This window comes from Ictidomys tridecemlineatus, chromosome Y (genome assembly GCF_052094955.1).
Source record: "Ictidomys tridecemlineatus isolate mIctTri1 chromosome Y, mIctTri1.hap1, whole genome shotgun sequence".
Taxonomy (NCBI): domain Eukaryota; kingdom Metazoa; phylum Chordata; class Mammalia; order Rodentia; family Sciuridae; genus Ictidomys; species Ictidomys tridecemlineatus.
In genome coordinates this window covers 1,847,343-1,873,896 of record NC_135494.1, presented here as the reverse complement: position 1 = coordinate 1,873,896, position 26,554 = coordinate 1,847,343, and the positions used below count along the sequence as shown (strand labels likewise).

The window sequence follows — 26,554 nt, the reverse complement described above, 5'->3', positions numbered from 1 at the left end:
TGATGTCCACTGTCAGCAGGTTGACTGACACCTGGGTAGGCCACACCCAAGGGCACAGTAAGAGAAGGGGACACACACAAGGCACTTCCATGGAAGATTCTATCCTAAACAGGGCAAGGGGTTATATTACAAAGGAACAGGTGAGCATAGCTTCACCCATGGGGCTGTAGCAAGACACACCCATTTCTGTGACTGAGCGCCTCAGCACCCAGCTGGGGAGGGTAACTCAGTCACCCCTAAGGTTGGCCTCCCACAGGGGCAGACCTTCTATCTGTATCACACAGAACAGACCTCTGGGTCCATCTGCTCAGGGCCTCAGTCTCCTTGTTCCTCAGGTTGTGGAAGATGGAGTTGAGCACTGGGTGAGGGTGGTGTGGAAGACAGGCAGAACCTTGTTCCCTGCTGAAGACCAGAAGGATCATGGCTGTGGGTGAGAGCAAAGGGTGCTGAGTGGAAGGTCACCACAGTGAGGCGGTGCTGCAGAGGGAGAAGACATTCTTCTTCCCTGTCCAAGGCCATAAAGCAGAGAGCAAGAAGTACTTGACCACAGATAAAAGGGATTCCAATGAATGCAAACATAAGGAGATGTCACGCAGATCAGTGAGGGACAGCCAACACACCAGGAAATAGAGAGCTGTGTGCAGGAAGACATCCAGGAAGGAGGGCGAGAAGGATCAGGGACAGTTGTCAATTGGAGCCATTAGGAAGATGAGAGCAATGCAAATGAAGAGGAAAGACTAAATCCATTTTTATATCTTTATTATTTGGGGCTGGGGATTGAGCCCGGGGTGCACAACCACTGAGCAACATCCCCAGACCTGTTGATTTTTTATTTTGACACAGATCTTGTTAAGTTCCTCAGGGCCTCACTAAGTTGAGGCTATCCAGGTTTGTGATCCCTCTCCCTCAGCCTGCTTGGCCACTGGAATTATAGCTGTATGACACTGTGCCCAACAACACTGGTATCATACCCCTCTTCCTTAAGTTTTTTTTCTTTCCTTTTTTTTTTGAATGGGGGTGTCCTGTGAATTGAACTCAGGGGCCCTCAACCACTGAGCCACCTCCACAGCTATAGTTTGTACTTTATTAGAGACTGGGTCTCACTGAGTCCTTTACTGTCTCACTATGTCTGAGGCTGGCTTTGAGCTCACAGTCCTCCTGCCTCAGCCTCCTGAGCCACTGGAATGAAGGCATGAGCCATTGCACCTAGATTTGTTTTGTTTTAAATTTATTTTATTTTTTCAGTTACTTATACATGACTATAGAATGCATTTATGCACTTTGATATATCATACATAGATGGGATATCATCTCTCATTTTTCTGAGTGTGCATGTTGCAGAATCATATTGGTCATGCAGTCACCTATGTATGACAGTACCCTAAACACAGAGAGAAATCCAGCCTAGATTTTCTGGCTTACTCCACCCAAGGATTAATCATGGGGAGAAAAGCTGAGTTGGATTTAAAATTCAGTGCTGTAAAAGAAGTTTAAGAAAAAACGGTACAAGCTGCAAACACAAGGATACACCTGCAGAGCTGCATCTGCTGATGTGGACAGTAGTGGGTCCACTCACACAGCAGCGGCAAACTCGCCACCTGAGCTAGGGGAGTGCTCAGTGCTAGAGCGCCTGCCTAGCATGCACAGGGCAGGATTGAGTCCCTGGCACCAGGAGAAGAAAAAAAATAAACTCCATTAATAATAGGGCAAAGTATATTTTGAGAAGGTGCCTCTCCAAACAATACATACAAACTACAAGATTTTATAGTGCTCTTTATCTTGCCTATGTACAACACAACACATGAGACTTAGAAAAGAATGCGTGACACAGTGGTGGTCCCAGAGTCATCACCAGGCCACGAAGGCATCAAGGAAAAGGAAGGGATCAGCTGCAGGGCACACAAGGGCACATGCCTATAGTCCCAGCTGTAGGAGGCTGAGGCAGGGTGACTACAAGTTCAAGGCCAGCCTCTCTCTCTTAAAAAATAACAATTAACAGGGTTAGGGTGAAGCTCAGTGGTGGAGGCCTCCTGGGTAATGTCTGAAATAACAAAGGGAGAAAAGGAGGAAGGAAGAGATATTTCACTAATCTGTACACAAGGCTGGAGTGGAGAGGCCTCAACTAACACACACAATGTGTCTGAAACTTCTGAATGACGCAAGGCTAAATTGAGAAGTCAGGAAATAACAAGTGATTTTTGAGAAGGAATAGTGGGCAGCAACATTGTGAGAAAAATCAAAGGAATAAATAGTTGCATGACACAGTGAGGATGAAAGCACTGCACTAGGGAGGGTATGTAGAGAAAAGGGTGACTTGATCCTGTACATGTGTGTGCACGTGGGTGTGAGTGTGCATGTGTGGGTGGCACAACTCACCCCTCCCAGGTATTCTTTTAATGTGACTTGCTGCTCTGGAAAACCCTCACCTGAGCACCAGGGCATTTCTGATAGCCTCTGTGACCCTGCTAAAGTGCTTTTCTGGTGCCTGGTGCATGAAAGGGAATAGTAACTGAAGTTCATTATATCATGAGCTCTTCATAGAAATGAATAATTGGTTTCCTTAAATATTGAAATAGTTCTTCCACCCCTGTTTTCAACATACATTATCTAATATACATTTTTCCAAGTCAACTCCAGTTTAGTTCAACTGAACTAATAATAATTTGGAAGATGTGAGTTAATGATCTTATGATGATCAGCATCATTTTATAACCTTAGAGCTCGAAGGACGTTAACATACAGAAACACATGAAGAAGTAATTCCTGCATCTGAATTGGTGACACCTGGAAACTCGACACAAACAAGGCACATTTCAATTCACATCAGGGATTCAGGAAACACCCAGGAGGTGAGCACGGTAGCATATGTCTGTGATCCCAGTGGCCATACAGGAGGATCACAAGCTTCAACCCAGCCTACATCAGGCTGAGGCAGCATGATCATAAGTTCAAAGCCAGCCTCACCACTTAGGACCTAAGCAACCAAGTGAGACCATGTCTCAAAATTGGAAAAAGAAAAATGAAAAAAAGACTGGGATGTGTCTCAGTGGTTCAGCACATCTGGGTTGAAAAAAATAATAATAATAAATAATACAAAATATTCCCTCAAATCTGAACAAGTCTAACTAGATCTGAAACAAAAAATGTCTTATCACATTTCTACATACAAGGCTTTTCTCCAGTTTGAGTTCTTCCCTGCTGCCTAAAGAGGCCTTGGGGCTGGGGATGTGGCTCAAGTGGTAGCGTGCTCGCCTGGCATGAGTGCGGCCCGGGTTCGATCCTCAGCACCACATACAAACAAAGATGTTGTGCCTGCTGAAAAACTAAAAAAATAAATTTAAAAAAATTCTCTCTCTAAATAAATAAATAAATAAATAAATAAATCATGGCACTGTAACTTTATTTAAAAATAAATAAAATAAAGACGCCTTGACAGTTGAAAGGGTACCATATCATGTAAAGAGCAGAGGGGGGAAATTCAAGATGGTGGGCTAGAGACAGGCAGCATCCTGTGTTGTTCCATGGCCTAGGTCTCACCTCATCGGAATACAGGATCTCAGAGAGTGTGAAAATCCAGGCTAGAGGGGATTTTCACAGAAATCACCACTCTGTAAGCTCAGTGCAGAATTCAGAGCCTCAGCGATCGAGTAAGACTCTAGACTCCAGGCCCAAAACCCAAGCCCTAGCCACAAGCAGCTCTTGAGCGGCTCAGCAGAAACACCTCTCAGCCCCTCTGCAGAACTCCAGGCTGCACCCGGTTCCCACACAGGCCACTCAGCTGCTACCTACCCAAAGCACAAGGCCATTGCCCAACTCTCCCCACGTCACTGGTCACCCTGGCTTTGGAAGCAGACCGGCTCCATCTTGGATCACCTTTCTCCCCGTATTTGGTGAGCATGGCTGGCAGATGGGAACTCCCTCTGAGCCACATATCATCCTGCCAGACCCCCAGTTCAGTGTCCACTGCCAGAAACTGTAAACCTTTTTACAAAACTACTGATTATATTTTAAATAATAATTGAATCCAACATTTCTGGACATTGAGACTAAACTGTGTCTCTCTCTCTTTTTTTTTTTAATATATTTATTTTTTAGTTTTCGGAGGACACAACATCTTTGTTTGTATGTGGTGCTGAGGATCAAACCCGGGCCTCACGCATGCCAGGCGAGCGCACTACCACTTGAGCCAAATCCCCAGCCCTGTAAGTGTCTTAATAACAACAAATTGTTCATACTAATGTATTATTGATATTGGGATCTGTTAACATTGTCCTTCCCCACAAAGGAGGGATCTTGCAACCCTACAAGAGCACTACAAATTTATAGGGTAAAAACAATAACACCCCAGAACCACAGAGCTAGAAAGGAAGACACACAAGCAACATGAAAAGACAAGGGAAGAAAGTGCCCCAAACAAATCAAGACAACACATCATTAGAATCATTGGCAGCTACAGCAGAAAAATGGACACAGAAAGATTTCAGGATATACATGGTTAAAAGGTCCTGTGAACTCCAAGAAGATATAAGAGAGCAAAGACAAGTAGTAAAAGATCACTTCGATAATGAGCTACATAAACAAATCCAAGAAGAAAAAGGTCACCTCAACAGGGAGATAGAGATTCTAAAACAAACAAAGAAACAAACAAACAAACAAAAATCCTTTATATGAATGAAATAATAAACCAACCCAAAGCTCAAATGAAAGAATTACAAACAGAGTGGACTACTGGGAAGATAGCACATCAGACAATGAAGATAAAATATATAATCTTGAAAGGAACACAGTCCACAGAGTGAAAATGGTAAGGAACCAGGAGCAGAACATTCAAGAAATATGGGATAGCATAAAAAGACCAAATTTAGGAGTTATTGGGATAAAGGGAAGCATAGAGGACAAAACAAAGGAATCAAGAAGCTATTCAATGAAATAATATCAGAAAACTTTCAAAACATGAAGAATGAATTGGAAATCCAAATTGAAGAGGCTACAGGATGCCGAATGTACAAAATCAAAACATATCCATACCAAGGCACATAATAATATAAATGCTCACCATACAGGATATGGAGAAAATTTTTAAAACGACGAGAGAAAGGAATCAGATTATATATAGGGAAAAATCAATTAGGATAATGGCAGATTTTTTCATCACAGACCCTAAAAGCTAGAAGATCCTGGAACAAATCTATCAAGCTGGAAGAAAATGGGTGCCAACCAAGAATCTTTTTTTTTTTTTTTTTTTTTTTTTTTTTTTAAAGAGAGAGTGAGAGAGAGGGGGAGACAGAGAGAGAGAGAGAATTTTAACATTTATTTATTTTTTAGTTCTCGGCGGACACAACATCTTTGTTGGTATATGGTGCTGCTGAGGATCGAACCCGGGCTGCACGCATGCTAGGCGAGCGCGCTACCGCTTGAGCCACATCCCCAGCCCCCCAACCAAGAATCTTGTATCCAGCAAAATTAAGCTTTAGATTTCAAGATGAAATAAAATCCTTCCATGATAAACAAAAGTTTAAAGAATTTATAGCTAGAAAACCAGCACTACAAAACATATTTGGAAAAATATTCCATGAAGAGGAAAAGAAAAACAACAATGAAAATCAGAATAGGAAGGTAGTACCCCAAAGGTCGGGGGGAACTAATCAAATAAGAAAACCAAGTCAAGTTAAATAACAAAAATAAACAAATATGGCTGTAAATACAAACCATGTCTCAATAATAACCCTGAATGCTAATGAATTAAACACATCAATCACAAGGCATAATACACTGACTGAGAGTGAAATGCTGGGAAAAACAAAAACCATACCACTCACATGGACAGCACAAGTAAGCAAGGTTTTCCATACTCATATCAAATAAAGTAGACTTCAAGCCAAAGGGAATGAAAAGGGATAAAGATAGAGATTACATACTGCTCAAGGGAACCATACACCAACAAGATGTAACAAACATAAATATATATGCCCCAAACAATGGTGCAGCTATGTTCAAACAAACTCTTCTCAAGTTCAAGAGTCAAATTGACCACAACACAATAATCTTGGATGACTTTAACAAACCTCTCTCACCACTGCACAGATCTTCCAAACAAAAGTTGAATACAAAACTATAAAACTCAATAACACAATCAATAACTTAGACTTAACTGACACGTAGAATATTTCAACTTGCATCAAACAGATACACTTCTCAGTAGCACATGGATCCTTCTCTAAAATAGACCATATACTATGCCACAAAGCAACTCTTAGCATATATAAAGAAGTAGAGACACTAGCATGCATTTCATCAGATCATAGTTGTATATGAAATTGGGAATCAAAAACAAATTAAAAAATAAAAATTTCTCCATGACCTGGAGACTAAACAATAGGCTACTGAATGAACAATGCATTCCAGAAGAAATCAAGGAGAGGATTAAAAATTTCTTATGGGTAAAGAAGAACATAGACACAACCTATGGAAATCTGAGACACTATGAAAGCAGTACTAAGAGGAAAATTCATTGCATGGAGTTTATTCCTTCAAAGAAAAAAAAAATGACCTCACACTACCTCTCAAAGCCCTAGAAAAAAGAAGAACAAACCACCAGCAAAACAGTAGAAGGAAAAAAAATAATTAAAATTAGAGCTAAAATCAATAAAATTGAAACAAAAGAAACAAATGACAAAATGGACAAGAAAAGTTAGTTCTTCAAAAAAATAAATAAAATTAACAGACCCTTAGCCATGCTAACATAGAGAATGAGAGAGAGAGAGAGAAAGAGAGAGAGAGAGAGAGAGAGAGAGAGAGAGAGAGAGAGAACTCAAAATTACCAGTATATGTGACGAAAATGGTAATATCACAACAGATATGACAGAAATACAGAGGATAATTAGAAATTATTTTGAAATCCTATTCTCCAATAAAATAGAAGACATTGAAGTTATCAACAAATTTCTTAAGTCATACTATCTGCCAAGATTGAATCAGGAAGACATACACAATTGAAATAGACCAATATCAAGTGGTAAAATAGAAAACAATGCTTATCAACCAAGAAAAACCCAGGATACACAGCCGACTTCTAAAAGACCTTTAAAGAAGAACTAGTACCAATACTCTTTAATTTATTTCAGGAAATAGAAAAAAAGGCAGCACTTCCAAACTCATTCTATGAGGCCACTATCACCCTGATCCCCAAACCAGGCAAAGTCACATCAAAGAAAGAAAACTTCTCTAATGGACATAGATGCAAAAATCCTCAATGAAATTCTGGCAAATCAAATACAAAAATATATCAAAAAGATTGTGCACCATAATCAAGTGTGATTCATCCCAGGAATTCAAGGTTGGTTCAATATACAGAAATCAATAAATGTAATTCATCAAATCAATAGATGAGGGCATGATGTAACATGTGGGGCATGTTGCATCAGAAAGGAAGAAACCTAACTTGATGTAGGGCATACAACATGTAGGGCATATTGCATCAGAAAAGAGGAAACCTAACTTGCTGGCTGCTACCCCCTTCCCAGTCGTGGTCCACATGTGGCTAAGATAGTGCCTGGCAATCATCCAGAAGGCATTACCGTGGGTTGTGATGAAAAATTGGACCACCTCTAGGATAGGCTCAGAAAACTTTTAACCTCATGGACAGCTTGTGTCACCCATTAATGCCTGTAGGATGGGTGTACATGTGAACTCTCCCCACCCTGCTGACCTTTATCCTGACTCATTCCTGTACATTATATTAGCTGTGTCCCTGACACGTCTGATTGTCCTCTGGCGAGGGAGTGCTGGGTGCAGGCGGTCAGTAGGCCCTGTCCTTTCTTGGCTCGTCCTGGTCGGGGCGTGCTCTCCCCATTTCTCCTGAGGTCAGGAGGGAATGATACTGAAAACCCCCGACAAATAGACTTAAAGATAAGAATCATATGACCATCTCAATAGATGCAGAAAAAGCATTTGACAAAATACAGTGCCACTTTATGTTCAAAACACTAGAAAAAAAAACTAGAAATAACAGGAACATATCTCAACTTTGTAAATGCTATCTGCACTAAGCCTCAGGCCAACATCATTCTAAATGAAGAAAAATTGAAGGCATTCCCGCTAAAAACTGGAACAAGACAGGAATACCCTTTCCCCACTTCTATTCAACATAGTTCTTGAAACAATGGCCAGAGCAATTAGATAAAAGAAATCAGAGGGATATGTGTAAGAAAAGAAGAACTTAAATTAGCTCTATTTGCTGATGATATGATTCCATTCCTAGAAGACTCAAAAAGCTTCACCAGAAAACTTCTAGAACTAGGAAATGAATTCAGCAAAGTAGCAGGATATAGAATCAACCCATAAATCAAAGGCATTTCTGTGTATCAGTGACAAATCCTCTAGAAAGGAAATGGAAACACTCAACCATTCACAAGAACCTCAAAAAAACAAAACAAAAAAACAGCAACAAAAAAAACCCTTGGGAATGAACATAATGAAAGAGGTGAAAGATTTATACAATGAAAACTACAGAACCCTAAAGAGAGAAATCAAAGAAGACCTCAGAAGATGAAAACATCTACGTAGCTCTTGTATAGGCAGAAGTAATATTATCAAAATGACCATACTACCAAAAGCACTATATAGATATAATCTGTATTACAGATTTAATTCCCATTAAAATCCCCAAGGCATTGCTCATAGAAATAGAAAAAGCAATCATGATACTCATCTGAACAATAAGAGATGCAGAATAGCTAAAACAATCCTTAGCAGGAAGATTGAAGCAAGTGGAATTATTATACCAGATCTTAAACTATTACAGAGAAATAGTAACAAAAACAGCATGGTTTTGGCACCAAAACAGACTGGTAGACCAATGGTACAGAATAGAGGACACAGACACTAACCCAGAAAATTACAATTTTCTTATATTAGACAAAGGTGCCAAAAACATGCACTGGAGAAAAAAACCATCTTCAACAAATTGTGCTGGGAAAACTGGAAATCCATAAGCAACAAAATAAAATGAAACCTCTAGGTCTCACCATGCACAAAACTCAAATCAAAATGAACCAAGGACCTAGGAATTAAACCAGAGACTCTGCATCTAATAGAAGAAAAAGTAGTCTGAAATATTCAACATGTGGGATTAGGCCCCAACCTCCTTAATAAAACTCCTATAGCACAAGAATTAAAACCAAGACTCAATAAATGGGATGGAATCAACCTAAAAAGTTTCATCTCAGCAAAAGAAACAATCTGTGAGGTGAACAGAGAGGCTACATCCTGAGAGCATATTTTTACCCCTCACACATCAGATAGAGCACTAATCTCTAAAGAACTCAAAAAGCTAAGCTACCAAAATAATATTAATAATAATAATAATAACAACAACAACTAAATCAATAAATGGGTCAAGAACTTGAACAGACACTTCTCAGAAGAAGATATACAATCAGTCAACAAATATATGAAAAAATGCTCATTATCTCTAGCAATTAGAGAAATGCAAATCAAAACTTCTCTAACCTATCATCTCACTCCAGTCAGAATGGCAGCTATTATGAAGACAAAGAACAATAAGTGTTAGCAAGGATGTGGAGAAAAAGATAACACTCATACATTGCTGGTGGGACTGCAAATTGGTGCAGCCAATTTGGAAAGCAGTGTGGAGATTCCTTGGAAATCTGGGAATGGAACAACCATTTAACCCAGCTATCCCTCTCCTTGGTCTATACCCAAAGGACTTAAAAACACCATACTACAGCCACATCAATGTTTATAGCATGACAATTCACAATAGCTAAACTGTGGAGCCAACCTAGATGCCCTTCAGTGGATGAATGGATTAAAAAAAGTGGCATATATACAAAATGAAATTTTAATCAGCAATAAAAAAGAAAATGAAATCATGGCATCTGCAGGAAAATAGATGGCATTGGAGAAGATAATGCTAAGTCAAGTTAGCCAATCCCCAAAAAACAAATGCTGAATGTTTTCTCTGATATAAGGAGGCTGACTCATAATAGGGAGCCTGGAATGATTAGATGAATTCTAGATAAGGCAGGGGGGACGGAGGGGAAAAGGAGAGGATAGGGGAATAGCAAGGATGGTGGAATATGATGGACATCATTTTACAAATTACATGTATAAGGACATGAATTGGGTGTCAAAATTATTGATATACACAGATATGAGTAATTGTGGTATATATGTATAATAAGAATTGTAATGCATTCTGCTATTTCTTTATCCAAAATAAATAGATAAATAAATAAATAAAAGGGTTTTTCCAGATGTAAATCCTTTTATGTATTTAAAGAAAACTGTAAAAATTGACTACTGCCCAAGATTGCTTATCCGCAGGACTTTCTACAGTATTTTTTTTTTTAAATACAACTGAAAAAAGTAAAACATCTGAACCCTTTGTATTTCTTACTTGCATAGGATTTATTCATTTTGGCATGAAACTTTCCAAAAGAATCTTCTAGTACTCAGAATAAACTGCAAAAATTAAAAGACTTCCCACATTTCTCATGTTCACAGGGCATCTCTCCATAAGTATTTTCATAAAAGGGAAGGAAACTAGGTTTGGAACATGAAGCTGCTAGAGTGTAGCAAATTGTCCCCATTCAGAGTGTTTGTTTTCCAGTGAGGGAAATGGCTTTGAAGACAACAGGGAAAATGGAATGATTTGCTATATTTTTTCACATTTAAACAGTTATTCAGCCAGATGTGGTGATGTATGCCTTTAATCCCAGAGACTTGGGAGACTTAGGCTGAAGGATCACAAGTTTGAGGCCAGCATCAGCATTTTTGAAAAACCCTAAGGAACTCAGCAAGTCTCTGTCTCAAAATTAAAAATATCAAAAAGAATGAGGATGTGTCTCAGTGGTAGAGGGCCACCAGACCAAATCTGCAGTGCAATCCCCAGTACAAAATTCAGCAGAATGAGCAGTGTGTTTGAAGGAGACAAGAAATATTGATCCACCACATTTCACATTTAAAGAATTTTTCTCCAGTAAACTTCCAACATGTTGATGAGAAGAACAGTAATAACAAAAGTCATTGCCAATTGTTTTCATCAGAACAATTTCTTTGCAATATGAGTTTGTTCATGTAAGTGAAGCTGATGGGATATATCAAAGGCTTTTCCCCATTGTTGACATTCATGGGGCTTCTCTCCAGTATGAGTTCGTTCATGTGAGCAAAGATGAGAGGACTGAGTGAAGGCTTTGCCACACTGCTTACATTGATAGGGCTTCTCTCTCTCTCTCTCTCTCTCTCTCTTTTTAAGTTTTTTAAAGAGAGAGAGGGACAGAGAGAGAGAATTTTAATTTTTTTTTTATTTTAGTTCTTGGCGGACACAACATCTTTGTTTGTTTGTGGTGCTGAGGATCGAACCCGGGCCGCATGCATGCCAGGCGAGTGCGCTAACGCTAGAGCCACATCTCCAGCCCCAATAGGGTTTCTCTTGAGTGTGAGTCCCTTCATGTCTGTGAAAGAAAAAACAAGAAAAAGACTTTTCCACATTGTTGGTATTCATTAGGCTTCTCTTCTGCATGAATACTTCCATGTATGTGAGATTCACTGGATGTGTCAAGGGGTTCTCCACATTGTTGATATTCATAAGTCTTCTCTCCAGTATGCGTTTTTTCATGTCTGTGAAGATGATGGGATTGAGCGAAGGCTTTGCCACACTGCTTACATTGATAGGGCTTCTCTCCCGTATGTGTTCTTCCATGACTCTTAAGGTGACTGGATGTAGCAAAGGCTTTTCCACATTGTTGACATTCATAGGGCTTCTCTCCTCTATGAGTTCGTTCATGTCTGTGAAGCTGAGAAGATTCAGCAAAGGCTTTGCCACACTGTTTACATTCATAGGGCTTCCCTCCAGTATGAGTTTGTTCATGTTTGTGAAGCTGAGAAGATCTAGCAAAGGCTTTTCCGCACTGCTTACACTCATAGGGCTTCACTCCAGAATGGGTTTGTTCATGTATGTGAAGGTTAGAGGCAGTACTGTAGACTTTTCCACATTGTTGACATTGATAGGGCTTTTCTCCACTATGAGTCCGTTCATGTCTGCAGAGGGAAAAAGAAGTAGTAAAGACTTTTCCACATTGTTGGCATTCATTGGGATTCACTCCAGTATGGCGTTGTTCATGTATCTGAAGGTAAGACAAAGTAGTGCAGGCTTTCCCACATTGTTGACATTCATATTGTTTCTCTCTAGTATGTGCTCTTTCATGTCTGTGAAGTTTAGAGGAGTCAGTGAAGGCTTTGCCACACTGCTTACATGCATAGGGCTTCTCCCCACTATGAGTCCGCTCATGTATCTGAAGGTAGGAAGAAGTACTGAAGGCTTTCCCACATTGTTGACATTCATAGGGCTTCTCCCCAGTATGAGTTTTTTCATGTCTGTGAAGTTTAGAGGACATACTGAAGGCTTTGCCACACTGCTTACAGTCATAGGGCTTCTCTCTAGTATGCATTTGTTCATGTCTGTGAAGTTTAGAGGACTTAGTGAAGGCTTTGCCACACTGCTTACATTCATAGGGCTTCTCTCTAGTATGCATTTGTTCATGTCTGTGAAGGTTAAAAGAAGTAGTGAAGACTTTTCCACATTGTTGACATTCATAGGGTTTATTTTCCGTATGAGTTTTTTTATGTGAGTGAAGGCTAGACAATAGAGCAAAAGCTTTGCCACACTGCTTACATTCATAGGGCTTCTCTCCAGTATGCATCCATTCATGTCGGTGAAGGGAAAAAGAAGTAGTGAAGACTTTTCCACATTGTTGGCATTCATTGGGCTTCTCTCCAGCATGGAATTGTTCATGTATCTGAAGGTAAGATAAAGTAGTGTAGGCTTTTCCACATTGTTGACATTGATAGGGCTTCTCTCCAGTATGCGTTCGTTCATGTCTGTGAAGGGAAGAAGAAGTAGAGAAGACTTTTCCACATTGTTGGCATTCATTGGTCTTCTCTCCAGTATGGATTTGTTCATGTATCTGAAGGTAAGACAAAGTAGTGAAGGCTTTTTCACATTGTTGACATTCATATGGCTTCTCCCCAGTATGAGTTTTTTCATGTCTGTGAAGTATAGAGGAGTTAGTGAAGGCTTTCCCACACTGCTTACATTCATAGGGCTTCTCCCCAGTATGAGTCCGCTCATGTATCTGAAGGTAGGAAGAAGTACTGAAGGCTTTCCCACATTGTTGACATTCATAGGGCTTCTCCCCAGTATGAGTTTTTTCATGTCTGTGAAGTATAGTGGAGTTAGTGAAGGCTTTGCCACACTGCTTGCATTCATAGGGCTTCTCTCCAGTATGGGTCCGTTCATGTCTGTGAAGGGAAAAAGAAGTAGTGAAGACTTTTCCACATTGTTGGCATTCATTAGGATTCTCTCCAGTATGGATTTGTTCATGTCTCTGAAGGTAAGACAAACTAGGGCAGGCTTTCCCACATTGTTGACATTCATAGGGTTTCTTTTTCATATGAGTTTTTTTATGTGAGTGAAGGTTAGACGATTGAGCAAAAGCTTTGCCACACTGCTTACATTCATAGGGCTTCTCTCCAGTATGCGTCCGTTCATGTCTGTGAAGGGAAGAAGAAGTAGTGAAGACTTTTCCACATTGTTGGCATTCATTGGGCTTCTCTCCAGCATGGATTTGTTCATGTATCTGAAGGTAAGATGAAGTACTGTAGGCTTTCCCACATTGTTGACATTGATAGGGCTTCTCTCCAGTATGCGCTCGTTCATGTCTGTCAAGGGATAAAGAAGTAGTGAAGACTTTTTCACATTGTTGGTATTCATTGGTCTTCTCGCCAGTATGGTTTTGTTCATGTATCTGAAGGTAAGACAAAGTAGTTAGGGCTTTTCCACATTGTTGACTTTCATAGGGTTTCTCTCTAGTATGTTTTCTCTGATGTATTCTAAATAAACTTCGGTAAGCAAAGTCTTTCCCACATACGTTACATTTAAAAAGTGCTTTCCCAGTGTGCGTGATCACGTGACTGTGTAGACCTGTGGGTGAAACCAAGGTTTTACCACCTTCTTTACACTCATGGGATTTCTCTCCAGAATGAGTTCTTTCATGTATTCTAAATAAAGTGGGGGAATGAAAGGCTGTCCCACATACCTCACTTTGAAAAGCTTTACCTCCGGTATGTGTTCTTGTGTGACTTTGAACATCTGTGGGAGAAGATGAGGCTTCATCACATTGTTGACATTCATCAGGTTGCCACCCAGTACAAGAATCTTCATGCCTTTGAATGTCATTGGAATAGCTGATGACTTTCCCACATACTGTACTTTCATAGGGTCCATCTCCAGTTTGTGTTAACATTTGTGTATGAACACTTTTGAGAGAAACCAGAGATTTCCTGTATAGTTTCAATTCACCTGGCTTCTCCTCACATTCTTCCTGCTTGTAGCATTCGGGTCCATAGTGAGATGTGATCTGCCTATGAAGGAATGAAGGGCATATGAAGACTTTGGCACACATAATGCAGTCACATGAATTTACTCTATTAAAATTTTTCTTTGCTTAAGAATTGGTATCTCATGACCAGCACATTATTAATACTTGATTAATTCATGATGTTGTATTTATTTAAGGTCCTAGGTTAACGTTACTTCCAACATGAGGTAAAGCCTAGGTTTTTCAAACTTGTTCAAATAGGCAGAAAATAAAGAGATTGAGAGGAAACAATGCTTTGCAACACAGCTTGCCTATGGTCCAAATTACATTCACATATGCAATTTCATTATACTTTTTGCATGTCAAGCACTTTGAATAGACTTAATATCTTTTATATATATATAAATTTATTTCAGTTGACAATAGACTTTATTGATTTAAATGTGGTGCTGAGAAGAGAACCCAGTGCCTCAAGCATGCAAGGCAAGCTCTCTACCACTGAGCCACAACCCCAGTCCCAGTGAAGTATATATTTCTGGTAAAAAAATCTTATAAGAATAAATACTTTTAAAGTTGTGCAAATTTCTTGCATTGGTTTTAAAAATTATATGACATCCCCAGATTCCCTCAAGGATTCCTCTTGTGAGTACAATTACCTTTGATCGCTCCCAAAATTTTTGATCTTATTTTCAATGTTCTTCTCATCACATTTGATTCCTAAAATGCCAAACCAAAACATTATAAATTTCTAGGAGCTATAAATGCTTTTCCAAATTCATAGTGCATTTTATGCTACAATAATTCACCAACTGATTGTCTTCTCATGTTCTACATAAATGAAAAAAAAATAAACACAAATTCTCTAATTAAGTAAATATACAAATTATTACCTATAGATGCCAGGTTTCTGAGGACTTCCAGCATCACATCTCTGTAAAGGTTCTTCTGGGAAGCATCCAGCAAATCCCACTCCTCCTGCATGAAGTTCACAGCCACATCCTCGAAGGTCACTGACATCTAAAATATCCCACAAATGTGTAGTGGAGACCAGGAGAGATTTGACAGCATGAGAAATCTATACTCAACATGCATGATGTTCACATGATTCCCTAGCCTCTCGATTAATTCCACAATTTGGTCATTGAAATCTCCAGTGCATTTAATTCTTCACAGCCACTTCAACACTAGATTTGGGCCCCACACAAGGTAAATAGTAGAGTGTTGTACACCCTTCCTTTGGTGAGTTCACAAGAAGTAAAAGGGGTTCCCAGGTCACCCTGATCTTATTTGTTGATTGCATCTCTATCACCTTCTTACCAACATCCTGTGCAGTAGAGAGCTAATATTAGCACCCTCCTTATTACTTACCCTTAGAAAAGAAAGCTGACTGAGTAGGAAATTGCTGGGATCACAAAACTCAGCATTTGAGAGAACCTGCCAACCTCAGTGGCTCACTGGGCCTACACAGTTAATATAGACAACATGGTATTTACTGTTTCCTTCTGAATGTCAATTGTTCCATCCTAAAAGAAGTGCCTAGAATCAGCCCCAACCCACACCCTCAGAGTATGGAGTCACTAAAGAGTTTCCCTCATAGACAACAGTTAGACAATCTTCTACACAGGTTGTCACAATGTGTTCACTGGGGACTGAGCTCAACTTGGGTGATTACACTGAGGACAACTAGAAGTTTGCAGGTGCTTTACTCCAGAACAAATTTACCCAATTAGTAATCAAGTACAATGATTAATAAACATAACAATTTAATAATTTCTGGTGGTTAATGTCAAAGCAGAATGAGGTGGTGTGTGGAAAGATGGCATGTGTCTCAGAAAGAACTTGATGACCCCAAGATGTTATCTTGTCCAAACAAAAGCCTTACAAAATTATATCAGTTTGAAAAATAGTTTTCTTAGCAGAAAATCCTTTCCTAAACCTCATGGCAACCATGAATGTCCAATGATTCTCAAACTCTTCTGAAAAGCAGATGTCTCACTCAGATCATGTACAGTCATGAGACACATACCACCGTTCTGCTCAAGGACACTTTGATCAAGATAGGCCACATGTACAATGGTGGTCTGTCATGAAAGAGATTCCTCCTTCCTGTAGCACAGCTGGTGCAAGAAAACCTCAGGCACAAGCACTTCCAGGGTGTGTTAAAGCAGCAGGTTTGCAGCCCAGAATCCTGAGCTATCCCATGCTGACTGTGAAACAGGCCACCTCACGTGGGTCTATAAGCGGGCTATGATTTCTGCACAGAGTGGAACAGCCCAAAGGACAACCTACCTGAACACGACCCTTCCATCACAAAAAACCATGCATAGGACATAAGACACATGACATTTGAAGCAGGACAGTATCAACAGAGGTTAATAGGAGCCTGAGAGAAAGCCTTTTGTAGGCTGTCCTTCATTGCATGGAAAAAGTATGAGTGACAGCAGGTGTCTTGGAGACTGATCACAATGATGGAAAAGGCAAACTGAAATCTAAGTGGCAAAGGGTACTTCATCCCACTATTCTGCAGACAAATATCATTTATTATACATTTAACTGTGAAAGACTAAAACACATTTCAAAAATTTAAAAAAAATATATAATTACTACCCCCCCCAAGAAACAAGAAAGTCAAGGCTCTGACATCTCAAACAGGCTTCTATGAGACATTTAAGACCTGCCACCAATTTTCTACTGTTATTTCCAGACAACAGAAGTTGAGTTAAAACTTCCTAATTCTTTATTTTTATATTTATTTTTTTACTTGCAGTTGAACACAATAGCTTTATCCTATTTATTTATGTGGTGCTGAGGATTGAACCCAGGACCTTGCACATGCTAGGCAAGTTCTCGACCACTGAGCCACAACCCCAACCCACCTTCTAATACTTTATCTGGCATATTTTACCATATTATCAAAATTAAATAGATAAATAAAAGTATTAAATAAAAAAGAAAACTATGAAAGACTCTCATGATCATGAATGCAAAATTCCTCAAACAAAACTTTACTGAATCCAAAAATAAACAAAAAACGATTATAAACACAGTAAAGAGGAAATTATTACAGCTCTGTAAGACTGATGCCAAATTTAAAACTCAGTTAATATTTTCCAGGGACGAGCATACTACTGTGGGAAGTCAAGCCCAGTGGCCCAGATCCACTCACATCAGCCTCTGCAGGGCCCAGGAACACAGCACACGTGCAAGGCTGATTCAGAACTAAAAAACCAATTAACATTATCCATCACAACAAAAAGCTAAATAATAAATATTGATTATATCAATAGTTAAAAAATGAAGAATAATGAAAAAACACTCAAGCTCAAAAAAACACAATGTCTTCATAGAGAGACAGCATGATCCTCTATGCTACTGAAATCCACTGAAGAATCATGAAAAACAATGATGTGACATCAGTGTTGTCATGTTAATAAATAGGACAATTATTATACTATTGACCACAGGAAGCTGGGCATGGAGGCCATGCCTGGGGTCCTTGCCAATCAAGGGGCCAAGGCAGGATGATCCCAGGTTTGAGTCCAGCCTGGGCAATTTAGCAAGACTCTGTTTCTAAACAAAAAATTAAAAGTTTTGGGAATGCAGCTCAATGGTAGAGCATCCCTGAGTCCAACACCCAGCACCAAAATGAAAAGAAAAACAAACACACACCACTTATACAGAACCAATAAAAAAAAAATACTTATATATAAATCTAACAAAAATCTGTATGACAAAAACTGCTAACTTCTAATAAAAATATTACAGACATGGAAAATATTTGGAGATACTTTTATGTTCACAGATGGGAAGCCTCAGTTAGCATCAATTCTTACCAATTTTATTTATGGATTCAGTATAATCCCAATAAAAAATATTTTAAGTCATGTTTTCAGTAACAAAAGATCCAGAACAACCAACATAGTAATGAACACTCAGTTCACAGGATGAACACTACCTGAGATTAACAACTACTAAAAATCTACAATCATCAAGACACAGTGGTATTTGGCACAGTATAAAAATATTCCACTGATCTTTGACAAAGGAGTAAAAAAAAAATCAATGGAAAATATACTCTCTTGGACAATGTTGCCAAAGCACTGGACATGAATTAACATGTAGAGAAAGAAAACATTCTCATTTCACAAATGTCACAGCACTCCCAGTGCAGCCTCAGTCTCAAAGTGGGACACACAGCTGGGACTGCAGCTCTAGCAAAGCACCTGCTTGGCACATAGGAGGCCCAGGGTTCACTTTTCAGCACCAAAAAATTGCCTATACATTGTAGTACCTAATGCAAAACTCCAAACTTCACTAAAATAACAAAGAAGTACTTACAGAGAAATCTGGGCCGGCATGACAGCTTCATATGCAACACCAAACACATGAACTGTGAGCGAAAAACTTGTAAATAGAACTTGATCAAAATGAAGTTTCCGTTTTTCAAAAGATGTACTTCAGAGAATGAGAAGACATGCTGGAGAACTGGACAAAATGTTGTCACAACATACAGTGACACTGGGTTGGTATTCAACATACATGAAGAATACTCAGTAAAAAAATAATCAACCAACTTGGAAGTGGGAAAAAGATTTGGAAAGACACTCATTCAATAAATAGGCACAGTTAACACATGTATGAGAAGATGTTCACCTGCATATAATTAGGAAACTTCAAAATGAACAATGAGGTGCCACCAGATACTCAACTAGATTGGTGACATGCCAAACACCAAAGGCTCCAAAAGACACTGAAAACATAAATCAGCAAGAACCCTTCCCTTGCTCATGTGAATGGAGAGAAGAACACTGTCTGGAAGACAGTCACGCTCTTACAAAATAAACATGGTGCACTCTACAATTAATTCACCACACTCCCAGGTGTCTATTCAAATGAGGTGAAAATTATGCACAGAAAACTTCTCAGCAGTGACTACAGCAGCCATATCCAGAACTGCCCAAAACTAGAAGCAAGGAAGATGCACCTTTCAATGCTAAATGGACAAGCTGCAGTTTAACCACACCAAAGAACATCACCCAGAAAGTGAGCTCTGCAGCCTGCAAAGATACAGCACCCTTAAAGGCAGACTAAGTGAGAGAAGCCAGTCTGAAAGGCCAAGTGCAGTAAGATTCCAAGTCAGGAACATTCCAGAAGAGACAACATTATAGATGCACTGAAACTCTTCTGTATGACATTATTATGTAGAGTATGTGATACACAAAATTACACCACATAGAGGAGGAACCCTAAGGTAAAGGATGGATTTCAGCTGAAGATAAAGTGTTGCTTCATCCACTCTCTTAATCAAATGTAGGATACTGATTCAGTAACTAACAAGCATCCAACATCAATGCAAAATATCGAGAACAGTGTAGAGAAGGGTGTTTGATACAATATGTAATGGCTCATTTGAATTGTCAACCACATTGGATTAAGAGATACCTGTGATTAAGAGGCCTCTGGGTGTGTCCACGATGGTGTGTCTACAAATGATTGGCATGTGGAACTGAGAACCAAACTAGAGAACCTCCTTAGGTATAGGCAGCACCATCCAATAGGACGGTGTCTTAGGTGGAACAAAAGTTGGAAGAAGGAGGAAGCAGCAGCAGAGAAAGCCCCTTTCTTCTCCAATGGCTGCTGCAATGGCATGAGGATATCAGACTCTGCCTTCTTCACTCTCCCAAAGTGGACTCTGCCTGTGATTCTCCAGGGAGTTTCCAGAACCTTTGGTCTGGACTAGGGCATCACCACTGATCCCTCTTGTTCTGAGGCTTCAGCCTCTTGGACTCTGCAGCTACTACTTCTCAAACTCTCCAGCTGCAGATGGCCACTGTGGACATGCAGCTTCAGGTCAAGTAGGCCAATCTAATAAGTCCCCTTTTATAATCACACTTCGTGTTGATGCTGTTCCTCTAGCAAACATTGACTAACAAACTATAAGACTAAAATTGCTCTGAAAAACAAAATTGATTTAATAAGGAAGTGAATAAACTATATGCCATAAACTTTAAAAAATATAAACATAAGAAACAATATTACATAATGAATACCTTTCCCAAATAATAATGCAAAAAATAAAGCAAAGAAGAAAAGTCATAGTTACAAATTTCAAAACTATGGACAAAAGCAAGGAAACTGATTTTCAATACTATTTCCATCTGGAAAGAAACTGGATGATAAATCTTTTTTTAAAATATATATTTATTCTTTAGTTCTAGGTGGGCACAATCCCTTTATTTAATATTTATGTGGTACTGAGGATCAAACTCAAGGCCTCACGCATGCTAGGTGAGCACATTTTCTCTGAGCCACAATCCCAACCCCTGGATGATAAATCTTTAAAAGGTATTCCAACTGCTGGTGTGGTGGTGTGCACCTGTAATTTCACCACTAGGGAGGTCCAGGCATGGAACTGGCAAGTTGGAGGCTCTCTCCACAATTTAGCAAGACATCCAGAAATTTTGTGAAACTTGGTTTTCAACAATAAATTGGGGGACTGGGATTGTAGCTGAGTGGCAGAGCTACAGTATGAGGCACTGGGTATGATCCTTAGCACCACAGATAAATTAACAAAAATAAGGTATTCTGCCCCTCCAAAACTATACAAAATAAAAATAAAAATAGGTACATAATAAATAGAAAGGGCGGAGCACGTGCTCAGTGGTCAAGTGCCTCTAGGTTTATTACTCAGTAAAACACCTGCCCACCTCCAAAATGCTGCTCACACATTGAAATTCATTTTTTTTGAGGACAACATAAGCTGAGCAAGTCCCTGGCTTCAATCCCACCACTCTATACATCAGCAAATAAGTAAACCCCAGTCTACAATATTAATTTTCTTGGGGTGGAGAGTAGCTCAGTAGTAAGAACTTGATAGCCGTCGGTTCAATCCTCAACAGTCCATGTACACAAACACACACACACACACACACACACAAAAAAAAAAAAAAAAAAAAAACCCTGAAAATATATGTAATGAGTGATAAAAAAGATTATAATACAAAAGATACACAATGAGAGGCAAGAAAAATCAATGAAAAGACAACACACTTTCTTACAAAGGAGACTGAACTTGCCCATGATCTACACTCTTTGAAAAAACAAAGAGCATTTCAGTAAATTATGTGAAATTCAGGGCATGGATTATTGTGTTTTTTGGGGTGAACTTAAAAAAACTACATCTAAAATGAAAATAGTACACTGTATCTAAGACCAGTGAAAATATTGTACAGGACAGAGAGAGTAGAGAGAGCATTTATGTTACTCCCAAGTTTCATAAGCTAAAAGGCCAGCTCCCAAATGGGTAGCCCTAGGAGGAGGTAATTAGGAGGGAACAGCAATCAGGTGACATGGTGGGAGTGCCTGTGAGAGGATCAGCACCCTTACTGAGACATATATATCTCTCCTGTTCAGAAAACAGGTGTCATTTATTATTTCACTGATAAAGTATTCAGTGACTTTTTAAATGATCACAGTTGGGTATTTTAGGTATTGCCAAAATTGTCCTTAAGACATCCAATGAAGATGGGTGTGATGGTGCACATCTGTAACCCCTGTGGTTCAGGGGTCAGAGGCCCAAGGTGATGTAGCAAGTCCCTGACTCAAAATGAAGAATCTAAAAGGAGCCAGAATTGAGGCTCAGTGGCTAAGCACCTCTGGGTTCCATTCCTGATACCAAAAACCACACAGCTAACATGGACCTGCCAAGACCAGACAACAACAGTAACAACAAACTGTCATTCTTGTCAAATTCATGAGCATGTCAATGACTGTAACTAATTTACATAAAATCAAATTCATAAATTTATCCACTACAATTTTTGGAGAAATGGATTCATTTCCTGCAGCAATAATGGTAGACAGAGTTTCTCTGTATCTTAAGTGGCATTCTGGAATCTAGGACATGGATTTCAATTGGAAATCATTGAAAAGACAAGATCAAATCTCACCAATTTTCTATGTATACTCAGGGGTAGCAAAAGATAAATTAGATGTGTTTTTTGTTGTTGTTGTTTGTTTTTCTGTTCTGTTCTTTTTCTTTGGTTTGGGATCAGAGATTAAACCCAGAGGAACTTTACTGATGAGTCTCATCCCCAGACATAAGGCCTGGCTAAGTAGCTAAGGCTGTACTCAAGTTTGCAATCCTCCTGCCTCAGCCTCTGGAACAGCAAGGATCACAGGTGTGCACCACTGTACCTGGCTGTAATTGTTTTCACAATGGAAATGTTACTATACTTTTTAAAATCCACTTCTTTCTTGCCTATTTAATAATAGTCCATCCAACTTGGCTCTGAAAAAATAGACATGGGCCTTAAAATGTGAGCAGATCATTTCAAAGTGATACACAGAAAGCTTTGGTGCCGAGGGAGCACACATGTGTCAGGCTCAAGGGGCAGGGAAGGTCCCTGACATCTGGGACGTGACCTCTTTTGGTCTTGCTTCCTGAAAGCCTCTAGGATCACCCTCCCAGGGACCTAGACCATGACTCCAGTCTAGGAGGCTTTTCAGGTTTGCACAGCTCTGCACTGGGGTGGGTGGTGCTTATGCTCTGGGAGAGGTTTCGCTCCTTTACACTGTGAGACTAAAAGGGCAGGAATCACTGGTGACCTGGCCCCTCAGCACCAGCATCCACAGGATGACTGTCCACCTCTCTCCAAGAAATGGGAACAGAGCAGGGAAAAAACAAGGTTCCAAGGAAGTAGCTGTCTAGATGAGGCCTGTTCCAGGAGATTCCTCAGCCCAGAGCCCCAGCAGCTTCCCTGAGAGGCTGCACCCCACACCTCAGGCTGTCCTCTAGGAGGAGCTGACCCAGGGCCTGAAGTTCTGTTCACCCTGCAGGGACCAGGGCAGCTGTGGCCACCTTGTGGCAGCTCCAGGAGAGGACAGTGGCTGAGGACATGGGACCCTGTGAGGCGTCCAAGGGGAACCTCTGCCCAAGAAATCTGACAGGGTGTCTACACCTAAGGAAGATAAAAGGAGAAGCACAAGGCTTTTATAGCTGGGAACTCAAGTTCTCTATACAGTTGCATCTACATCAAAGAACCTTCAGAGTACTTGACTAACTAGACCACCATGAGGGTGCAAAGGCAGGGTTCTGTATGGAGAGCAAAAATTATCTTGGGGTATATTAAGGCCTTTAATAGCCAATTATCTTAATTTCTGTATCAGACCACAATTCTCAAAACTATTAAATTTCTCAGAATATATCACTACCTTTACCAGACATCTAATCCCCACCATCTACCAAAGTAAGAAAGTAATAAGAACAGTCAGAAGAGATTTTTTTTTCTTCCTTCCTTTCTTTCTGTAGCCCACCAATCTGATGATCCTACAAATGTAATTGGTTAATGTAGTGATACAAAGTTTCTTTTAGAAAAGTTCATGTAGGCCAGGCACTGTGCCACACGACTGTAATTCCAGTAGCTTTAGAGGATAAGGTAGGAGGATTGCTAAATTCAAAGTCAGCCTCAGCAAGTTAGTGAGACCATAAGAAACTTGATGAGATCATGTCTCAAAATACAATCTAAAAAGGACTGATTGTTACTCAGTGATTAAGTGCCTCTGGGTTCAATCCTTGTCTTTCAGGGTGGGACACATACATCATTTAGGGTCACTTGAATCCATGTTTCTGAGTATGGTAATTAATATTTAAATCAAAATGAACTATTTTCCATAGCTGGGATGCCAATGCCTTTAATGTCAACAGCTTGAGAAACTGAAGCAGGAGGGGCAGGACTTACAGGCCAGGCTGGGCAACACAGCCAGACCCCATCTGAAAATCAAATTTAAAAAGTTGGGGATGGAGAACAGAAGAAAAAATGAAACACTATTATCCTATGTGCATATATGACTACAGGACTGGTGTGAATCCACATATCAAGTACAACCAGAAAAGGAGCAGTTACACTCTATGTGTGCTGTGTCAAAATGCACTATAATGTCATGTATAACTAATAAAAACATAACATAATCCAAGATTCAATATCCCTAGGTTCTATGTACAAATGCCTTTTTCCTTTAAAGTAAGTATTTTGACCAAACACAGGAAACTGTTAAGTGATTATTCTTTCCCCTCAAGTATAATATTCACAAATAGAAAACAAATGCTTTCAAAAGTGTTCTTCTTGCCAGGGACAGTGGCACAGGTCTTGTTAGAATGGCCTTAGGCCTGAGCCTAAGAAACTCCATTTAAAAGACCTGAAGTTTCACCAGGCACATCCACAGATCCTCCAGTAAGGCCTCAAACAAGTTCCTTCCTCTCACCCTGATAAAGAGAGTGAAGGCTATGCCAGGCTGTCCTTGCCTGATAAGAGGGAAAGGGAGAAGATCAGGGAGGAGATGATCCCAGGGTAAATGATGTCACTGAGAAATAGGGTGGTAGCTGATCAGGATTGAAAACATGATCAAAAGACCCAAAATATAGTATAAATGATAGAGCAGATGAACAGGAATTCAGGCAGCAGAAACAAGGATGCACTGGAGAGCCTGCTGAGGACCTGACATCCCATCACTTGGCATCTTTCCTGAGCCTCTGAAAGATCCTCACTGCTCTTAAACTCCACTGCCTCCTCTGGACCTTGGGGAGAGCTGCAACTCCTCTCTACAACCTCCTCCTCCACTGGTCCTCCACTCCACACCAGGAAAAGCCTGCCTTGGTTCCAGACCTGGTCACTGAGGTCTGAGTGAGTGTGCATCTGCTGGACTCAAAGCCTCAGACATAAGACCTTAAAACTTAGCATGCAGAGAGAATGTCTGTCATTAGCTTATCATGATTAACTGTGTTTCCCAGTGCTTAGAATGAATCTAGAATTGTTTGCTGTTAATTGATTATGTCTATGGCAATGCCTAGCATTAAGGATTGTGGTTATCTTGAGTAAGAACCTATACAATTAAACTATATTGAGTAATTTGAGTGAATACAGCATTGAAAGGGGCAGAACTGTGTGGACATTCTTTATTTCTCCCCTTGACTGCATAAGTCACAGTTTTGTCCCCTCCACACAGCCCTGTAATCCCAGGAATTTTGGAGGCTGAAGCAGAAGTGAAGCCAGATTTACAGATAGGTAGTTAGGCAAATTGGGTCTAATATTGTGTAAGATAAATAAAACAGAGGCCATTATAGAGAATGGAGTCCTGGAAACCAGAGCAGCAATTGAAATGTTAATGTCCCCAACACAGGAATCCATTCTAAGGAACTGTTAATCATAATCCAAAAGCCACCCCAGGCCTTTCCTGCAAGGACTCGTCACTGGTAAACAGCGGTAACGGAAGGATCACAGGTTGGAGACCAGCTTCCACACCAAATGGGTGCAGATCTCAGAATTCAGTAAAAGTGGAGGCTGGGGATGTGGCTGATAAAGCTCCCCGAGTTTGGATCCCCAATTAAAAGAAAAGAACTATTCTGTGCAATATTTCACTAGATGAAAAGTGACAATTAGCGGACGGTGTGCATTTGGACCGAGTGGGAAGAACGGACGTCTGGCCGAGCTGTGAGGTGGAGGGAAGGTGGGTTTAGAGGCAGGAGGCGCCTGCAATTTGGAGGACCTACAGCAGCCTCCGGAGGAGCTCCCCTGGGAGGAGGAAGGTGCGTGGCCCTGCTTCCTCCACGTTGGGAACAGTGGGTCGGGCCACTACTAGGGAGCAAAGGGGACACCAGGGACCTGAGCCGCCCTTCCAAATGCAGGAAACCAGGGGACAGGTCCACCCTCCAGCGGGGACACTGCCACGCTCAGCAGCTCACCTCAAAAACCCAAAACCCAGCTCAGCCCACGAGACCAAGGGACAGAGCCACGAGTCCCCAGCTCACCAGGGCACCGGGGCCCAAGGCAGGTGGTGACGTGTACCTTCAGCCCTGGTCGCAAACTCACCATTTTTGTCTTCTGTGGTGACCCGGCGTCCTCTCGAGGAATCTCCAGGCACCCGAGATGGGGGTGGGGGGGGTCACAGGCAGCAGAGTCACCTGAGCCCCTGGAGCAGAGAACTCTTGGCTTGAAGAATGAGAAGCCGAGTCGCTGCGGAAGAAAAGCCAGAGATTGCGGAAGCCCGCCCTTCCTCTTCCTCTGCGCACTGATTGGACAGTTCCCCCAGCATCCGGGATGGATGGCCTCCAGGCCCGCCTCTGCATCGTGACTGACAGCCAACCTCATCCAATC

General features: G+C 40.5%; 1 protein-coding gene across 11 annotated transcripts; it reads right to left on the bottom strand.

Annotated features, from left to right (window-relative positions):
* Positions 1-742: 742 nt before the first annotated feature.
* On the bottom strand, positions 743-26,554 carry LOC101958425 (zinc finger protein 124). 11 transcript variants are annotated; one of them, XM_078035299.1, is made up of 6 exons: positions 26,270-26,554; positions 15,293-15,419; positions 15,059-15,119; positions 14,141-14,445; positions 13,538-13,743; positions 13,200-13,323 (listed from the first exon to the last, which is right to left on the bottom strand). In XM_078035299.1, the coding sequence occupies exons 1-6, from the start codon at positions 26,546-26,548 to the stop codon at positions 13,318-13,320; spliced, it is 984 nt and encodes a 327-aa protein (XP_077891425.1). In that variant the 5' UTR covers positions 26,549-26,554; the 3' UTR covers positions 13,200-13,317. The 11 variants fall into 11 exon arrangements, with proteins under 11 accessions (XP_077891420.1, XP_077891418.1, XP_077891417.1 ...); XM_078035294.1 differs by having other exon boundaries at positions 743-13,829; positions 14,121-14,445; XM_078035292.1 differs by adding an exon at positions 19,845-20,355 and having other exon boundaries at positions 743-14,445; positions 26,270-26,357.

Coding starts and splice junctions, on each gene's coding strand:
- LOC101958425 (XM_078035291.1), bottom strand. CDS start 26,548: ATGAGGTTGGCTGTCAGTCACGATGCAGAGGCGGGCCTGGAGGCCATC. Junction 15,120..15,292: donor CAGAAACCTGGCATCTATAG/GTAATAATTTGT, acceptor TTGGCATTTTAG/GAATCAAATGTGATGAGAAG. Junction 14,446..15,058: donor AATTTTGGGAGCGATCAAAG/GTAATTGTACTC, acceptor ATTCCTTCATAG/GCAGATCACATCTCACTATG.